Here is a 15,505-nt window from a genome sequence, read left to right as displayed (position 1 = left end):
GTGAAAATGCGTGGGAGCCGACCATTCAGCCTGACATTGATGGGAACCACTGTGCGGTGAAGGGAAAATGCTGGCCAGTGGGGATGAGTGACAGGCTGAGCCGGCAAGGAAAAGTGGCTGTGGGCCACTGGAAATTTGAAAACAGGCTGCAATTGGCTCCCAGGCTGGACTTTGGACATGCCTCTCCTAAGGGATTCAGAATTAACCCCAAGCTTGTCATCCCCAGTTTTATTTTTATTTTATTTATTTATTTTATTTTGTCAAGCGATTATTGGATAACAGGTATAAGTATAAACATGGTTATGAATACATGAAATGCATACGAATAAGAAAATAAAAAGAAACAATAGAACGGGGACGGTAGGCACATTGGTGCGCTTATGCACACCCCCTACAGACCTCTTAGGAAAAGGGTGAGGTCAATAGTAGACAGTCTTAAGGTTAAAGTTTTGGGGGTTTGTTGCAGAGAAGCAACAGAGGGAGAACATTAAAGTTTTGTTTCCTGTTTAGGACTAACTTTCGGCCATTCCTTCAGTCTCAGCCCAAGTCTCCTCATAGGTGCTGGTTGTGAGAAAATAGGCAAAGGGAGTGTTAAGTACATTACCTTGAACTGTGCAGGTCTTCACCTTACCACCACAACTGAGCCCAAAATTTTTGTTGCTAAGTGAGACAACTGAGAGGCTTTTGCCTCCTTTTATGATCTTTTTTGCCACCGTTGTTAACAGAAGCACTGCAGTTTTTCAGTTAGTAACACAGTTGTAAAGTGAATCTGGCTTCCCCATTAACTTTGCTTGGTCAGAAGGTCTCAAAAGGTGATCACATGACCACCGGGCACTGCGACCGTCATAAATATGACTCATTTGCCAAGTAGCTGAGTTTTGATCATGTGATCAAAATGTGGGGACCCTGCAATGGTTGTTAAGTGTGAAAAACAGTCATAAGTCACTTTTTTCAACGCCGCTGTAATTCAAATGGTCACTAAATGAACTATTGTAAGTTGAGGATTACCTGTACCTGTACAGGTAATATCCACACTGGGGGGAAAAATTAGGATACACCTTAGCCTGAACCACCAAGGCGATTTTATTGCTTCCTAATTTATTTTTTCTCATAGGTAGCCCCTCAATTTATGACCAATGGCTCAGCAATCATTTGAAGTTCTGATGGACCTCCCTGGAGTTATGATCTGGTTATGAAATTCCGACGGCCATTTTCCCCTGCGGTCATGTGACCACACTTTGAGTGCTTGATAACCAGTTTATTCATTTATGGCTGTCTGCAACATCCCATGGTCACGTGACGGGGTGTTATGATGTTTTTGCTGAAAACTGGCATTCATGTCCAGTCCCAAAAAAGTCATAAAATCAAGACACATTTTACAACTGTGATTGGCTGGCTCTATTACGGTCATAAGTCAAGGATTACCTATACTGGGCTTATACTGACCTGCTTCTTTTCCTCTTAAGCTGCCGTTTGTATACAGGTTGTGTCCGCGGTTAAGAACAACAGAGCAACGAAGTTGGAAGGTCTTCTAATTTAGTCTAGTCTAACCTCCTGCTCCAACAGGAAACCCTATACCATTTCAGGCAAATGGTTGTCCAGTCTCTTCTTAAAAACCTCCAGTGTTGGGAGGAAGAATGTGTTCTGTTCCTAAATCTGTTTTTAATCTTAAAGACAAACTCCAGTTTGTATGTAGGTTGGAACTGGCATTTACGAATGGACTGCCTTCTACTAAAAAGAGTAGATGGCATTGATCTTCCTTAAGCCAACAAACCACTAAAGCCACACAATGCTTTCAGGAACTGCTGAAAACCGGATGCATATTAAAAACACACAGCAATTCTTGGTTCCTGCAAGCACTTCAGCAGTTTGTCAGCTCGAGGAAGGGGAACACTGCCTGTAATTTTATTTATTTATTTATTTATTTATATATATATATATTTATATTTATATATGTATGTGTGTGTGTGTGTGTGTGTGTGTGTGTGTGTATATATATATATATATATATATATATATATATATATAAATAAATAAATAAATAAATATAAGCTCGATACCTGTGCTTTGCTACAAAACTATGTGGTCGGGCATAGTTTTTGGGGAGGAAAATAAAGGAGGGGGGGGGAATTCTGCCTCTGCCTACCAGCATCCATCAGTATTCAGCTGGCTAGCATCCTGTCAGTGAGAGAGTTGAAGGCTGTTTAGAAACTGAAGCAGTATTTGCTGTGTGAGCAAGGAGACAGCAAGGAGCCTGGGCGTGGCTTAGCTCAACTGTTCTGTATTAAAGCTATTTGCTGCTGTGAAACTAAAACTGAAACTCTTCTCTTCTGCTTGTGTTTTGCATTTGGAACAGATTTATTTTCAGGTGGGGGAGTGGGAGTAGAACTCCTTAGTATCAGAGCATGTTATTAATAATATAGGAAATACTAATGCTCTGATGGTCATTTTAAAAATCCTTTTTTATTGAGTATATATATATATATGTATGTATGTATGTATATATCTTCCTCCCTCTCTCTCTCCAGTCCATTAGGATCGATGACATAATTTCATTCCTGAGTTTACCATCCCTTTATTCCTTTTTTTTGGAATCAGATCTTTTACAGATGCAAATCAGTGTTATAAAACAAAACTCATTGTAAGTTTTTTGGCAAAGAAGACACCTAAACACAGCAGAATCAAGATAACTGTTTTTAACAGAGTTTGCTTGTCTTTAGCTAGTTAAGTCTAGCCCGAGATTTTTGGGCCCCTCGTTATCTAGATGACTTAGGAAAACAGACAACATGCAGGATTTCATGGCCACGGCTGAACAAATAAAAGAAAAACATACCCAATTTATCTGCAATCTCTTCAATGCTTTGTACTGTCACAGGTACAATATGGGCAAAACGCATGGTAACCCTTGAAAAAAGGAGAAAGAAAAGCGTTAACATTTTGATTTTACGTGGTCAAGAATGCTTTAGTTCAACAGCTGTGAATAAATAAATAAATTACTTCTAACCCTATCCTTCTTGAGCAACTCAACAATACCACTTTCCCTCACTTAGCATTGTCTTTGATAGGATTTCAATTCTAAGATTGTCAACATTTTGCCAGTAAATAGCTGTGACCATTCCTGCTTGTGCTGAATAACATCCCATAAGGAATTTATTTATTTAAAAACAAAAAACAAAAACAGAGGGCAGACCAGGATCTGGGGGCTTTAACGGATTTATTTTGCAAATCAAACTGACTGGTGAAATAGACGTAAAAAAGCAGCGTAAAAGGCTGCAAATTCTCAGAAACTTAACTGTTTATTTTCAGCAATAATTTTGAGCCGAATGGAACCGAGCTTCTCAGGAAGCAGACGCCCTCTGGAACTCTGGCTTCTAGACAAGATCTGGAAGGTGGAAGAAAAAGTATGGATTTTTTTTTTTTTAAAGGTCCAGATTCCAAGAAACAGAAAATCCAGAGAACTGCAGCAGAGAAGTAGAAACGTATTTCTATTGTGAGAAATGCACAACAGAGAGAGTTGAGTTTTTGTTTTTTGTTTTAAAAGTTCTTCAGAACTCTCAAAGCCAGAAACTTTCCCTTCCAATGTGGGTGTGGAAGAAAAAAAAACAAACCCTGAAAATTGATAGCCCATTGTGAGAAAATAATCAAGATGTGGGGAAGAAGAGCATGTGATATTTTAGTCAGATTCTGAAATACAGCTGACGGTCCAACATGAAAATGCAGGAGACAAGGAAATTCACCTGGGGACTCCATGTGTGTACATATAATTTTCTTGGCAACAATATGAGCAAAACAAGCAATACTGTTTGGTCTAGTGGTTAAGGTACCAGGCTAAAAGCCAGGAGACTGAGTTCTAATCCTGTTTCAGGCACAAAAGCCAGCTGGGAGCCAATTTTACCAGGAGATAAATATTAGTCCTGTCTTCGGCAAGAAAACTGGCTAGCAGACTTTGGCCAGTCACTCTAAGAGTGACGTGGGTTGTTGTTGTGGAGAAAATAAGATGAGGAAGAAATATTAGATATATTCTCTGCTTTGGGTTACTTGTAAAGTAATAAAGAAGGCGGGATAAAAATCAGATAAGCATAGTGTCTTGCTAGAACCCCCACACAGTGGCACATCTGGTTGGCCTTTGCAGAATCCTAAACAGGGTTGGGCCTGTTTCATTGTTGAGATGGGAGATCACTGTGAAATCTTAAGACTGGTAGCCTGGACTTGAAAGGAAAACAAATACATCAGTATATAAATAAATGAAAATGTGTCCTAGAAAGCAGAGCTACAGACCACTTGTATGATTGCCAAGAGGTCCATGAAACCAGGAATCACGTCTGTCTCGAGGGAATGTTTTCTTTGTAGTAAGCTGTCACAAACCATGATTGTATTCTGTGGGATTTGCAGAAGTAGTAGTTCATGTCGCCTACATGCCAATGTTATTTACCACTCAAATTATGGACAACTGGATTGGAAATGACACCCTTCTAATAGAGGGAAGCCTTTTAGCATAACAGGTTGACCCTTTGACTTTGATTAACTATAGTTTGCAACAAGAAACAAAACGAAAACAAAATGCTTTGGGTTTTGTTTGCAACAAAACCCAAAACGAAATACAGTTGAACTGCCACCTCTGTTCGAATGGTACGGTATTTTTAGCCAATCTGGATACGTCTCTTCCCCAAATCAGAAATAATCAAGGTTGGGCTATTACATACCTGTGCTGGCCATAGCCGCTTTTTCCACTTGCAAAAGACATATTCTCCTTCACTCATCATCATCCTTGGTGGATGTCAGTTGGGGATCCAGCTTAAAGGCTTGCCAGCAAAGATGTTCTAGGTTACAGTAACAAAACAAATCATTGTACAGATAGTCCTCGACTTACAACAGTTCATTTAACGATTGTTCGAAATTACAATGGCCGTGAAAAAAGTGAGTTATGACAATTTTTCACATCTACAACCGTTGAAGCATCCCTGTGGGCACATGATCAAAATTTGGATGCTTGGCAACTGACTCATATTTACGATGGCCGCAATGTCTCAGGGCCATGTGATCCCCTTTTGTGACCTGAGAAGCAAGGTCAGTGGGGAAGCCAGATTCACTTAACAACCTTGTTATTAACTTAACAATTGCAGCGATTCACGTAACAACTGTGGCAAGGAAAGTCATAATATGGAGCAAAATTTACTTAACAATTGTCTTGCTTATCAACAGAAATTTTGGGCTCAACTGTGTTGTACGTCATGCACTACCTGTACTCCATTCCATAAAATATTCCTCACTGGTAGCATCCACAGTCATTTTTATTCTACCTTTTTTCTACATCAACCCCAAGGAATTCCACTAATAAAAATATTTATTTATTCACACGGATACGCCAGAAAATATTTAGAATCATACAATCGCAGGGTTGGAAGACGGCTTGAAGGTCTTCTAGTCCATGCTCAAGGCATGGTTCTCCTGATCAAATGGTTCTCCTGTCGTTGCTTGAAAATCTCCAGTGATGGAGCACCTCCAACTCCAACAGTTCCATTATTTTATTTGTATCCTGCCCTTACTGTTTTTACGAATAACTGAAGGTAACGAACATCGGCAACACACCTTCATCCTCCTATTTTCCTAACAACAGCAACCCTGTGTGATGGACTGAGAGAGAGTGAGGTGAGTGACTGGCCCTCTTGCCCACTTGGCTTTCATAGTTATGGTGGGTTAATTGTTCGTTTCTTAAATTTCTCCTTAGTTTCAGGTTCCATCTTTCTTAAAGGAGTTCCACCCACTACTTCTTGTCCTGCCCTCTAGTGCTTTGAAGAATGGGTCGAGTGGATCCTCTTTCCTCCGTGACAACCCCTCAAGTACTGGATGGCAGCTGTCATGTCACCTCTAATCCTTCTCTTTGATCTGCACCACAAAGCAGCAAAGGTGGTTAGGCTGGAATAGAACGGATTGGCCCAAACCCATGAACTGTAATATGTTTGGCCAAGTTGCAATGCAGGATCTTTGACCAGAGGAGACTTCTAAACCAACAGCAGAAACTCATTCCGGCTGCAACTGCCCAAGCAACCGACAGCAGCCCCAGCAGAATTCTGCCTACCTGACTGGTTTGAAAACCAAGAGGGTTTGATTAAAATTTAGATGTCCAACAGGAACCCCAGATACTACACAGAAATATAATCCTTTTGATTTTTTTAAAATCCTGTCTTTATTATTTTTATAAATAACACTGCAGCAAACATACCTAATATTTTTTCCTCCTGGGAAAAGCTAGTAACTTAGGAGATGAAAAACTTGAGTGAAGAAAAATATGCAAGATAAAAATCTAAAACAAACTTCCAGAATGCCAAACAAGTAGATATTTGCATATTTTCATGGCTAAGTGTATTAATTGAAATAAGTGGAAGGGCGCCGATTAATGACACACGCATTGTTCTTCCATTTGGAAAGCAGCACGTCAGATGAGGATTATATCAGAAACAAATACATGAGATGGCATAAATAAGAAGAAAATATGCCCGCTGGGGTAAGAAAAAATGTGTACTGGGAAGGCCCCTTCGCGTGTTAAAAAATAGGGAAGCATTGCAAAATCACCTCACTTTCAACTACATCATGCACTATATATTTATATCAAAATAAAGGTAGCCCTTGGAATTGGGACTTAGCCACAAAGTGAAATCACTAATATCCCTACCATCTTATGCCTGCTTTCTTTTGCTGTACCGCCCTGGGAAAGCTCATAAAGGCGAGAAGGCTGGTGGCGCTTTGTCATCCCTGTCGTAAACTGCGAAAAGCTGCTGTCTGAGGCAGTCACTAAACAAGGCCTGCCTGCACTAGTTTCCATGCACTTGGTGAAAGAGGTGCAGTGTGAGGCGAGGGGGATGTTATGCATCCAACGAATATTTTTGTTTTCTTTCCAAATCTCATTCTCCCCAGCTGGAAGGACTATACCCCGCACCCTCCCACATCAGAGGAAGCTGAGAGAAGGAAGATCCACCAGTGTTTCTCCACTTGGGCCATTTAAACAGGTGTGCACTTCAACTCCCACAATTCCCCAAAGATGAGGCCAAGGTACCCCTTAACCCAGTGGTGGAGAACTATGGCCCTTTTAGGACTTGTGGACTTCAACTCCCAGAATTCCTGAGCCGGCATGGCTGGCTCAGGAATTCTGGGAGTTGAAGTCCACAAGTCCTAAAAGGGTCATAGATCCCCATTCCTGCCTTAACCACAAGGGCAACCCTCCGTTTTTTTGTTTTAGTTTCCCCTCTAAAGAAGAAACTACCCTCCCTCTAAAGAAGAAGCTACCCAAGTTACTGAGGAAGGTTGGAGGAACGTGAAGTAAGGCAACCCACCCTCATGGAGTGGAGCAGGAGGGGGAAATAGCCACAGGTTAGCCATATTTAGGGAGGAAGGCAAGTCTTCTTCCTCTCTACCCAGGGAAGCAGCCCCCTCGCCAGGACAATCACCGCACCTCTTCTTCTTTTCCTTCCGTTTCCCCACCACTACTAAATTGGAGAAAGCGGGACTCGAACTTACCACACCCAAAGCTTCGCCCTTCTCTTCTCGGTCGCATTTGGGAACTGCAATGCATAGCCCCGCCCCTTCCTTTCCGCCCCGCCCCCTCCTCCTCCAGACTGTTTAGGCCGATAACTGGGGCTGGCCACGCCCCTCCGCCTTTTCTAGTCGAGCCCCACCTCTCTCAACCTCACTCGGACTCTGCATTGGGCAGGGGTATCCCGCCCTTCGCCTTCCAGCTCGGGAACTTCCGGATTCTTCCGCCCTTTCCTCATTTGTCACGAGTCTCCTCCCACTCATTAAAGCGGGGCCAATCGTCTCGAAGGATTGGTTCCCTCCTTTCTCTTCCCCCCTCCCCCAAACCCCTGATAGCAACTCAGATACAACGCGAGGGGCGGGGCTTAGCGGAAGAGTCAGCACATGGCTCATTTAAGGGGACAAAATGCATCTGCGCGTTTGATGACAGAGGGACAAGTCAATCCGATGTGAGGCTGTCCTTCCTTCCCCTTCCTTCCCACCAATCAGAATGGAAAGCGAAATGTCAATCTCAGGCTCAATTTTGACCGCCTTTCGCTTCTCTAACGACCGCTGGACCTCCAGATCTTTGCGCGAGACACAGCTGTTACGCGCCCTTTGCGGAGGCGGCGCCAGACAAAGCAGCCAATCACAAACGCCCCTTTGGTTAAGCATTGCCTCCTGAATGGACGCTGCATCCATCACACTCGCTTTATTCCCGCCCTACCAGATTCCTCCCCCCCCCTCATTTTCTTATCCCAGAAGTTTTCTGAGTGAACGTTGGGTTAGGATACCATCGTATTTAGGTTCATGCAACACAATGAAAGCACAATTAAAAGTGGAGTGGATGCAGTGCACACTACAATAACTTTATGTAATGTTTTCCCTTTGCAAGTTGTAGGAAGCGAATTCATTTAGTGACAGTTGGAAGTTACAGCCACACTGAAAAAAAAGTGTGACTGGACAGCTGCAGCATTCTGATTGATGGTCATGTGTTCAAAATTCAGATGCTTGGCAACTGACTCATATTTATGACGGTTGCAGTGTCCTGGGTCTGTGTGATCCCCTGTGTGATCCCCTGGGTCTGTGTGATTTCCCCTTTGGAGACCTAACAAGCAAAGTCAATGGGAAAGCCAGATTCACTTAATGACTGTAAGTCATTTAATAATGGCAGTGATTTGTTTAACAAGGGTACCGAAAAAGGTCATAAAATCAAGTGTCACTCACTTAACAACCATCTTGCTTTAGCAAAAAAAAAATGAAGCTTTAGGCATCTAAAACAGTGGTCGCTGACCTGTGAGCCGGGGACCACTCGTGGTCCGCAAGAAAATTTTGATGGTCCGCAGAGAAATGTCACCCCCAAAGCACCCCCCAAAACAGGCTGCGCGGGAACACAAGGCTGCGCCTCCCACATGGCCCATGGGAGAACAAGGCGTGCGTCGCTTGCATTGCGAATAACATGAGGTAGTGAGGGGAGGGGGGGAAGGGTGGAGGGGGGAACTTGCCCCACATGCCTCACCTGGCCACTGGGCTGCTTCTTTCCACTTTTTCTTCTTCTGCTTTTTGCTGCATGCAAGGAAAGCAGCAAAAATCTTTCTTTCTCTCCCCCAAACTCTGCCAGAAATGAGTCTTTGGGACCCTACAAGGCATCCTGCTCCAAGTGGCTGTGCAAGTATGACAAGTCTCACAAAGACTCATTTCTGATGGAGTTTGGGGGAGAGAAAGAAAGACTTCTGTTGCTTCTGCTGCTTTCCTTGCATGAAGCCAAAAGTATCTCTCTTTCTCCCACTGAGAACGGAGCTGGAGACGGTATCCTGCGATCCCAAATAAAGAATGATTGACTGGTAGGAAAATGGGGTGGGGAATTTTCCTGTAGACTTTTTGGGGATTTTCCCAGGGTCTCTGGTCTGCAGGATTTAAAATTATGAGTTTGGTGGTCCCTGATCAAAAGGTTGGTGACCCCTGATCTAGAACAGATAGTTCTTGCCTAACAATCACATTTTTGTTGCTAACATAGCTGTTGAGTTCTGCCCCATTTTACAAGCTTTCTTACCACAGTTGTTATAGCAATACCACTTAAGACTTATATACCGCTTCGTAGTGCTTTACAGCCCTCTCTAAGCGGATTAGAGTCAGTATATCGGCCCCAACAATCTGTGTCCTCATTTCACCGACTTCAGAAGGATGGAAGCAGAGCGGGTTTTCAGCGGGTTCTGACCAGTTCTGGAGAACCGGTAGCAGAAATTTTGAGTATGGAGAACCGGCAAATTAGGAACAAGAAAAACAATCTAATAAAAAGCACCACAACAAACCCCACCTGGTGTCCTTAAATCACTTCCACAATTTTACACTCATCGGGATTCTTGGATTAATGTATTTATTTTTAACACGTAACACAAAACAGTATCTTGGTTAATTGAAAACATAATTGTATTCACAAGCCCTTTAGGATTATGGTCTTCGTAGGAAGCATACAATTTTTCAGTGATGTATTTCCCCAACCTTTTATTAACCTATGTAAATAGCATGTAAAATCTTTCATTTACGACATTTATACCACACTTTTCTTCCAGTGGTAACCCAAGTTTTTTAAAAATCTTATGTAGTGGTAGTGGTGAGAATGCCTCCCTAGCCTAAGCTGGAGTTGGAGGGAAACTACAGGCAGTCCTCAACTTATGACCATTCCTTTAAGGACCATTCAAAATTATGATGGCGTTGAAAAAACTTACTTACGACCGGTCCTCACACATACGACCATTGCTAAATACCTGTTGTCACGTGATCAAAATTCAGACATTGAACAATTGTCATATATATTTTTACATTGCCTTTTGCAAATTTCTCGGAGGGAGTGTGGGGGCGGGGTCCAAGAAACCAAGTCAATGGAAGAAGCTGGATTTGCTTAATGACCGTGGCAAAAAAAAAAAAAGGGTTACAAATCGGGCATGGCTCACTTAACAATGACATTGCTTACCGAAGGACAGCCTGATCCCAACTGTGGTCATAAGCTGAGTCCTACCTGTATAGAGTTCCCTAGATCCAACGTAATATTTTACCTTGTTCAGTATATCACAGTTTTTATAGCATCCCTGTTAACGTTCTGGACATAATCAAGTTCAATCAATACACTTATTGGATGTTCCCTCCACCCCACCCGGTCCAATTTCCATTGTTAGCTTCTTTTTAATTTCCCATTCATACATCTGCTTATAGTGTAATTGAGTATTGTAAAATGTAGATTGTTTTCCAGGGTTCCCCAGTTCATCCCTGCAGTACAATGTGGATAAATATTTCAACATCGACGGCAGCATCGAAGTCTCTCTTCAGCTGTTTTGGTATTTTTTAGCTGCGGAGCAGAACAGAAACTGTTTTTCCATCCTCTGAGTTCTGGTTAGCTGTCTCAAGTCCGTGTTTGAAATTACGTCCAACGTTAAGTGACGGACTCGAACCAGAGCCTAGCCCTTGAATTTCTGGCAATATTTCAATCGAAAATATCGTGTTGTTAGTGCTTATTATTAGAAACCAAGGCAATGTTCAAAACGAAACATGCCCCCTAGTAATTCATATTGTTGCACCAAAGGCAATCGTCATCCATTAAATTGGAGCCTCATTGATCTGTTAATAATAGACGTTACTAATACCAGCAAATTAATTCTAAAAGAGTTGCGATTTAACAAGAATACTTCAACACAATTTATTTCTGAAGGCTGAAAGGAATGCCAGCCTGTTCCTCAAAAGAGGTCACTTTGTCAACCGGGCAACTGGCCACGTAAGTTTCAATGTCTCTTTTCGTGAGGGGCCACCACAACTGGCGCTTCATGAAGTGGGGAGTTTTAACAAATCCAAAAAGGCCCGGTGGTCTTAGTGTCATGGTTGTGTCACAGCACCAGGGTTTGCCAGCTCAGCGCCACATACAATCTGCTCCCCATCCACGTCAGGTCCCTTCGTGAAAGTTCTTCCTTATGGAGTTGGTCCGTTGCCAGAGCCCCTATATATCCCCAGCTACCTGTTCTTTTGAGATTTTTTTGTTTCCTTGTGTGGGCTTATGCAACTATTTGTGACCACATGATGCATGGACTTCCAAATGTGTAACAAAGTGCCTCTTAGGAAGTGAGAAGGCCACATCCCATTAGCACCAGTGAAGGTTTGATGTCCTGGTGTTTTGCCACATACATCCCAATTTTCAAATGGTTTTTGAAAAATTGTGTTGTCTAGAGAGACAATAACTTAGTCACTTGTTCTGCCATTTCTGACTTTTGCAGTAGCAAAATAAATGTTTTCTGCAGAGTAGTGAAGAAGAAAGCTATCTGTGTCCACAAACTCCATTTGATTCTTCCAATTAATGCGACATGTTCAGATTGCTGTTGGCCCATATCAAGCTAACAAAAATATCACTTATCGCTTTGGCCCTTTGGTTTTATCAAACCAGCATAGTTGATGCTTATATTTTAAGTTCTTTGAGGTGATGAATACTCTTCTGATGACCCTCTTCTCAGGTGCCCTGCATACTGTGAATAAAGTCAGAAAAGACCACTTCCAAAATTGGAGTCCACTTTGGGGTGAGATATTTTAAGGATATAGCAAATTGGGAACTGAATAACGGAGTTGGAAGGGACCTTGGAGATCTTCTAGTCCAACCCACTGCTCAGGAAGGAAACCCTACACAATTCCAGACAAAGGGTTGTCCAATCGTCTTAAAAACCTCCAGCGTTGGAGCATCCACAACTTCTGGTGGCAGGACGTTCCACTGATTAATTGTTCTCATTGAGATGAAATTTCTCCTCAGTTCCAGCTTGCTTCTCTCCTTGATTAGTTTCTATTGGTTGCTTCTTGTCCTGCCTTCAGATGCTCTGGAGAATAGCTCAACCCCAGATCTAGTGGAGGGCAAAGGAGTCGGGACAAAGTATAGAAATAGGTGGTATAAGGAGCAGTTGAAAGAAATGTGCATCTTGAGATTGGAGAAGAAGATAGTGTGGACAGGAACAGATTGGAAAGCATTCTTCAAATCCCCAAAGAGGACAAATACTCTGTGTTTGCCTAGAAGGCAAGACTTAATCTAAGGAGTTAAAGTTACAGGGGAGAGCCTGCTTGGAACAGTAGTTGAATGCATGAAGTTGGAACTAGGAAACCGGGAGTTTTAGTTCTGCTTTAGGCAAGAAGCTAACTGAGTCACTCTAAAATAGACATTTTCTTTTTTTAAGAGCTGTGGGCCATAATATACACAGGAGTAAGGGCCATTCTCTCTGGAATAATGACGTGAAGTGGATGACACTGGATCACATCCTGGCAGAATCAAAATATTCTTATTTTTCTGAATGTTGGGGAAGTGGTGAAGCATTTATATTTGGTGAAATCCCTACTTCAAGGTGGCCGGAAACAGTGGGACCAATTTTTGATCCTGTGGAGATCATATAGTTCAAATGTGCTCTGCAGACTGGAGACAAGTCCAGAACTATTTTGTATGGAGAAGTCACATTTCTCTGTGGGTGGATAATTTTGCTGCGCTACCTTGCTCTTGGAAGGAGACAAAATTTGGGCCTACCAGCAAGAAAATAATTCAGAGAAGCAACAATGGCAGCACCTATTTATTGGTTGGAGGGTGCATCTGGAGGCAGCTGCTCCTTGATGTATTCCATCTGGCTCACAAACAGTTGGAAAAACCATTGAATTAGTAGAGCAGCATCTTATGCTTCTGGGTATACACGTTTCAAAGGTATTTGTTGAAAGGAAATATGGCAATGGCTTTAGAGCAGATACTCTTGAGTGTAGAAAATGCCTCAGACTCAAAGATGGCGCCTGCAGTTAAAAGGATCTGATGTAGCAATAGAAGAAAAGTCCTTTTTCCTGCTTCTCTCTGAATTATTACTATGGGATTTCAAATAGAAAAGAAATAAACCTGCTGTCTTCTGATAGTTTTGCCTTCTAGGGAGCCACCAAGAATATTTATACAATAAAAATTGGAATATATTACACGTGCGTGTGTGTTTGTGTGTGTGTATATATATATGTTTTTGTAGATTTTCATGGGTACAGGTATGCAGGTCTTGGTGTGTTCGGGTCTTTTCCCGTGTAAGATTGAGAGTAGATACATATTATTTATCCAATTTTTAGTGTGGGGGTTTATGTATATGTGTGTGTGTGTGTGTGTGTGTATTCATTTGATTTCTAAACTAGCTAGCTCCCATACAAATTCATATATTCTTATCCTTTTGTTGTATGCTTGTGTGTACAAAGACACACACACAGTCTCTCACACACACACATACACAGTAAGGATATGAAAGAACATGGATTTCTCTGCAAAACAAGACAAATGGCTCTTCAGCCGAGAGCTGCCTATCTACTTAGTGCCTTCCCCAGTCTGGTGCTCTCCCCAAAAATTAGATCATAGCTCCCATCATCCCTGGCTGAAGATGATAGGAGCAGGAATCCCATATAACCAGAAGATGCCAGGTTGTAGAAGATGTCCCTGTAGAACTTTCTCCTAATTTCAACTAGCTTTTGGTTGTCCTCCATTTAAATTGCTCTCTCAATCCAGGTGGTGGCCTTTGATGGTCATTGTTAGAATTTGGTCTATCGGTGATGGTGATAGACTTTATACTCCTTGAGTTGGTGACAAGAGCAATGCGCTAGTGTTCCGTGGAGTTAGGTTTTGCAGCCGGAGCCATTAAGAATCATCACCGGGGTTACAGGACTCTCGTTCTGGAAACCTTCGAGCTTCTCGACCTTGGCTAAAGGGGTGTTTATGGTCATGGCTTCTTCCTTGTCAATCTCCATCTTCTTCTCCTGGTAAAGGTTCTCTTCTTGGAGAAAGAGGTCACTCTCTGCTGAGGGAGCTGCGCTGTCCTCTTTGGTAGCATCCTGATGGCGCTCATTTCTGCATCCCTCATGATGGCTGTGGTTGCCGAGGCGGCTGGATGCCACCACGGCTTTCACGGCAGCCTGTATGGATTAGACATGACATGACAAAGAATGACATTGGTTCAAATGTACATGTTTATTATATCAAAGGAGCCGTAAAAGGGAAGTTGTTGGCAGTGACTGTTAGTCTCCTTGGCTGGCACTGTTTATATACAGTGTTTATTATTATTTGTAGTTTGGTCTAATGGTCTAGGCTAGAAACCGGAAGACTGTGAGTTCTAGTCCTGCCTTAAGTATGAAATCTGGCTGGGGGACTTTGGGCCAATCACCAGGAGACGGTGAGTTCTAGTCCCACCTTAGGCATGAAAGCTGGCTGGGGGACTTTGGGCCATCATTCTCTCAGCCCAACCTTCATCACAGGGTTGTTGTGTGGAAATTAAGTGATAGAAGAAGTATTAGACTTTAAGTTATTTGTAAAAATAACAAAAGCAGCATATAAATTAAATAAATAAATGCGGCTGTTTTGACTGAATTTTAATTCTATGCTAGTCATCCAGAATTGGCCCTGTGAGATGCAGGACCCACAAGCAGTCCTGATTTAATGCCCATTCATTCAGCAACTATTTAAAGTTATGATGGTACTGAATGAGGGATTCCCTAATCCCTCAACTAGGATCTTCCTAGTTGTTATGGTCATTGCAGCATCCCCATGGTCACATATTCACTATTTGGATGCTCAGCAACTGGCCCGCAATTATGACATCAGAGCATCCCGCAGTCATGTGATCACCCTTTGCTGCTTTCCCTGCCAGCTTCTGGCAAACAAAGTCAACGGAGAAGCCAACAGGAGGTTGAAAATGGTAGCTTTGTGACTGTGACTAATGATCAGACAAGAAGGAGCTTAATGGCCAGGAAAAAAAGTTAGGAAGGACCCATCCGAATGGACCAAACCCTTAAAAGTGACAGTGGGAAGTTTGTATTTTCAGATTTGCAAAACCCTTCCAGATAAACCAGACTAGGAAATGTGAGCTAATTCTACTTAATTGTAGGGTTACATTGCCATATTACTCTTGCAGGTCTGAAATTACAAACCTCCTGCCATCCCTTTTAACAGCCTGCTCAATTAGGGCGAGTC

The 15,505-nt window shown here is 42.4% G+C and overlaps 2 protein-coding genes across 4 annotated transcripts in view; both read right to left on the bottom strand.

Annotated features, from left to right (window-relative positions):
• The window catches only part of PWWP3A (PWWP domain containing 3A, DNA repair factor), a 35,164-nt gene extending 27,425 nt beyond the window's left edge, over positions 1-7,739 (bottom strand). The window contains exons 1-4 of one of the 3 annotated variants that reach the window (XM_026699082.2): positions 7,516-7,736; positions 4,704-4,820; positions 3,294-3,382; positions 2,834-2,904 (exon numbers count right to left, since the gene is read on the bottom strand). In XM_026699082.2, coding sequence (XP_026554867.2) covers positions 2,834-2,904; positions 3,294-3,382; positions 4,704-4,766 — 223 coding nt within the window. In that variant the 5' untranslated portion in view covers positions 4,767-4,820; positions 7,516-7,736. Of the gene's footprint in view, positions 1-2,833; positions 2,905-3,293; positions 3,383-4,703; positions 4,821-7,515 lie in introns of all 3 variants that reach the window. The other 2 variants (XM_026699083.2, XM_026699085.2) reach the window with 2 other exon arrangements.
• Positions 7,740-9,869: 2,130 nt separating this feature from the next.
• The window catches only part of LOC113435328 (calcium/calmodulin-dependent protein kinase type IV-like), a 63,284-nt gene continuing 57,648 nt past the window's right edge, over positions 9,870-15,505 (bottom strand). The window contains exon 11 of the mRNA XM_026699086.2: positions 9,870-14,451. Within this exon, the coding sequence (XP_026554871.2) occupies positions 14,155-14,451 (297 nt within the window). The 3' untranslated portion in view covers positions 9,870-14,154. The remainder of the gene's footprint in view (positions 14,452-15,505) is intronic.

This window comes from Pseudonaja textilis, chromosome 1 (genome assembly GCF_049901715.1).
Source record: "Pseudonaja textilis isolate UNSWEBS1 chromosome 1, rPseTex1.2, whole genome shotgun sequence".
In the NCBI taxonomy this organism is placed as follows: domain Eukaryota; kingdom Metazoa; phylum Chordata; class Lepidosauria; order Squamata; family Elapidae; genus Pseudonaja; species Pseudonaja textilis.
Note: the sequence above shows the minus strand (reverse complement) of the source record. Positions and strands in the feature narration are given on the sequence as shown.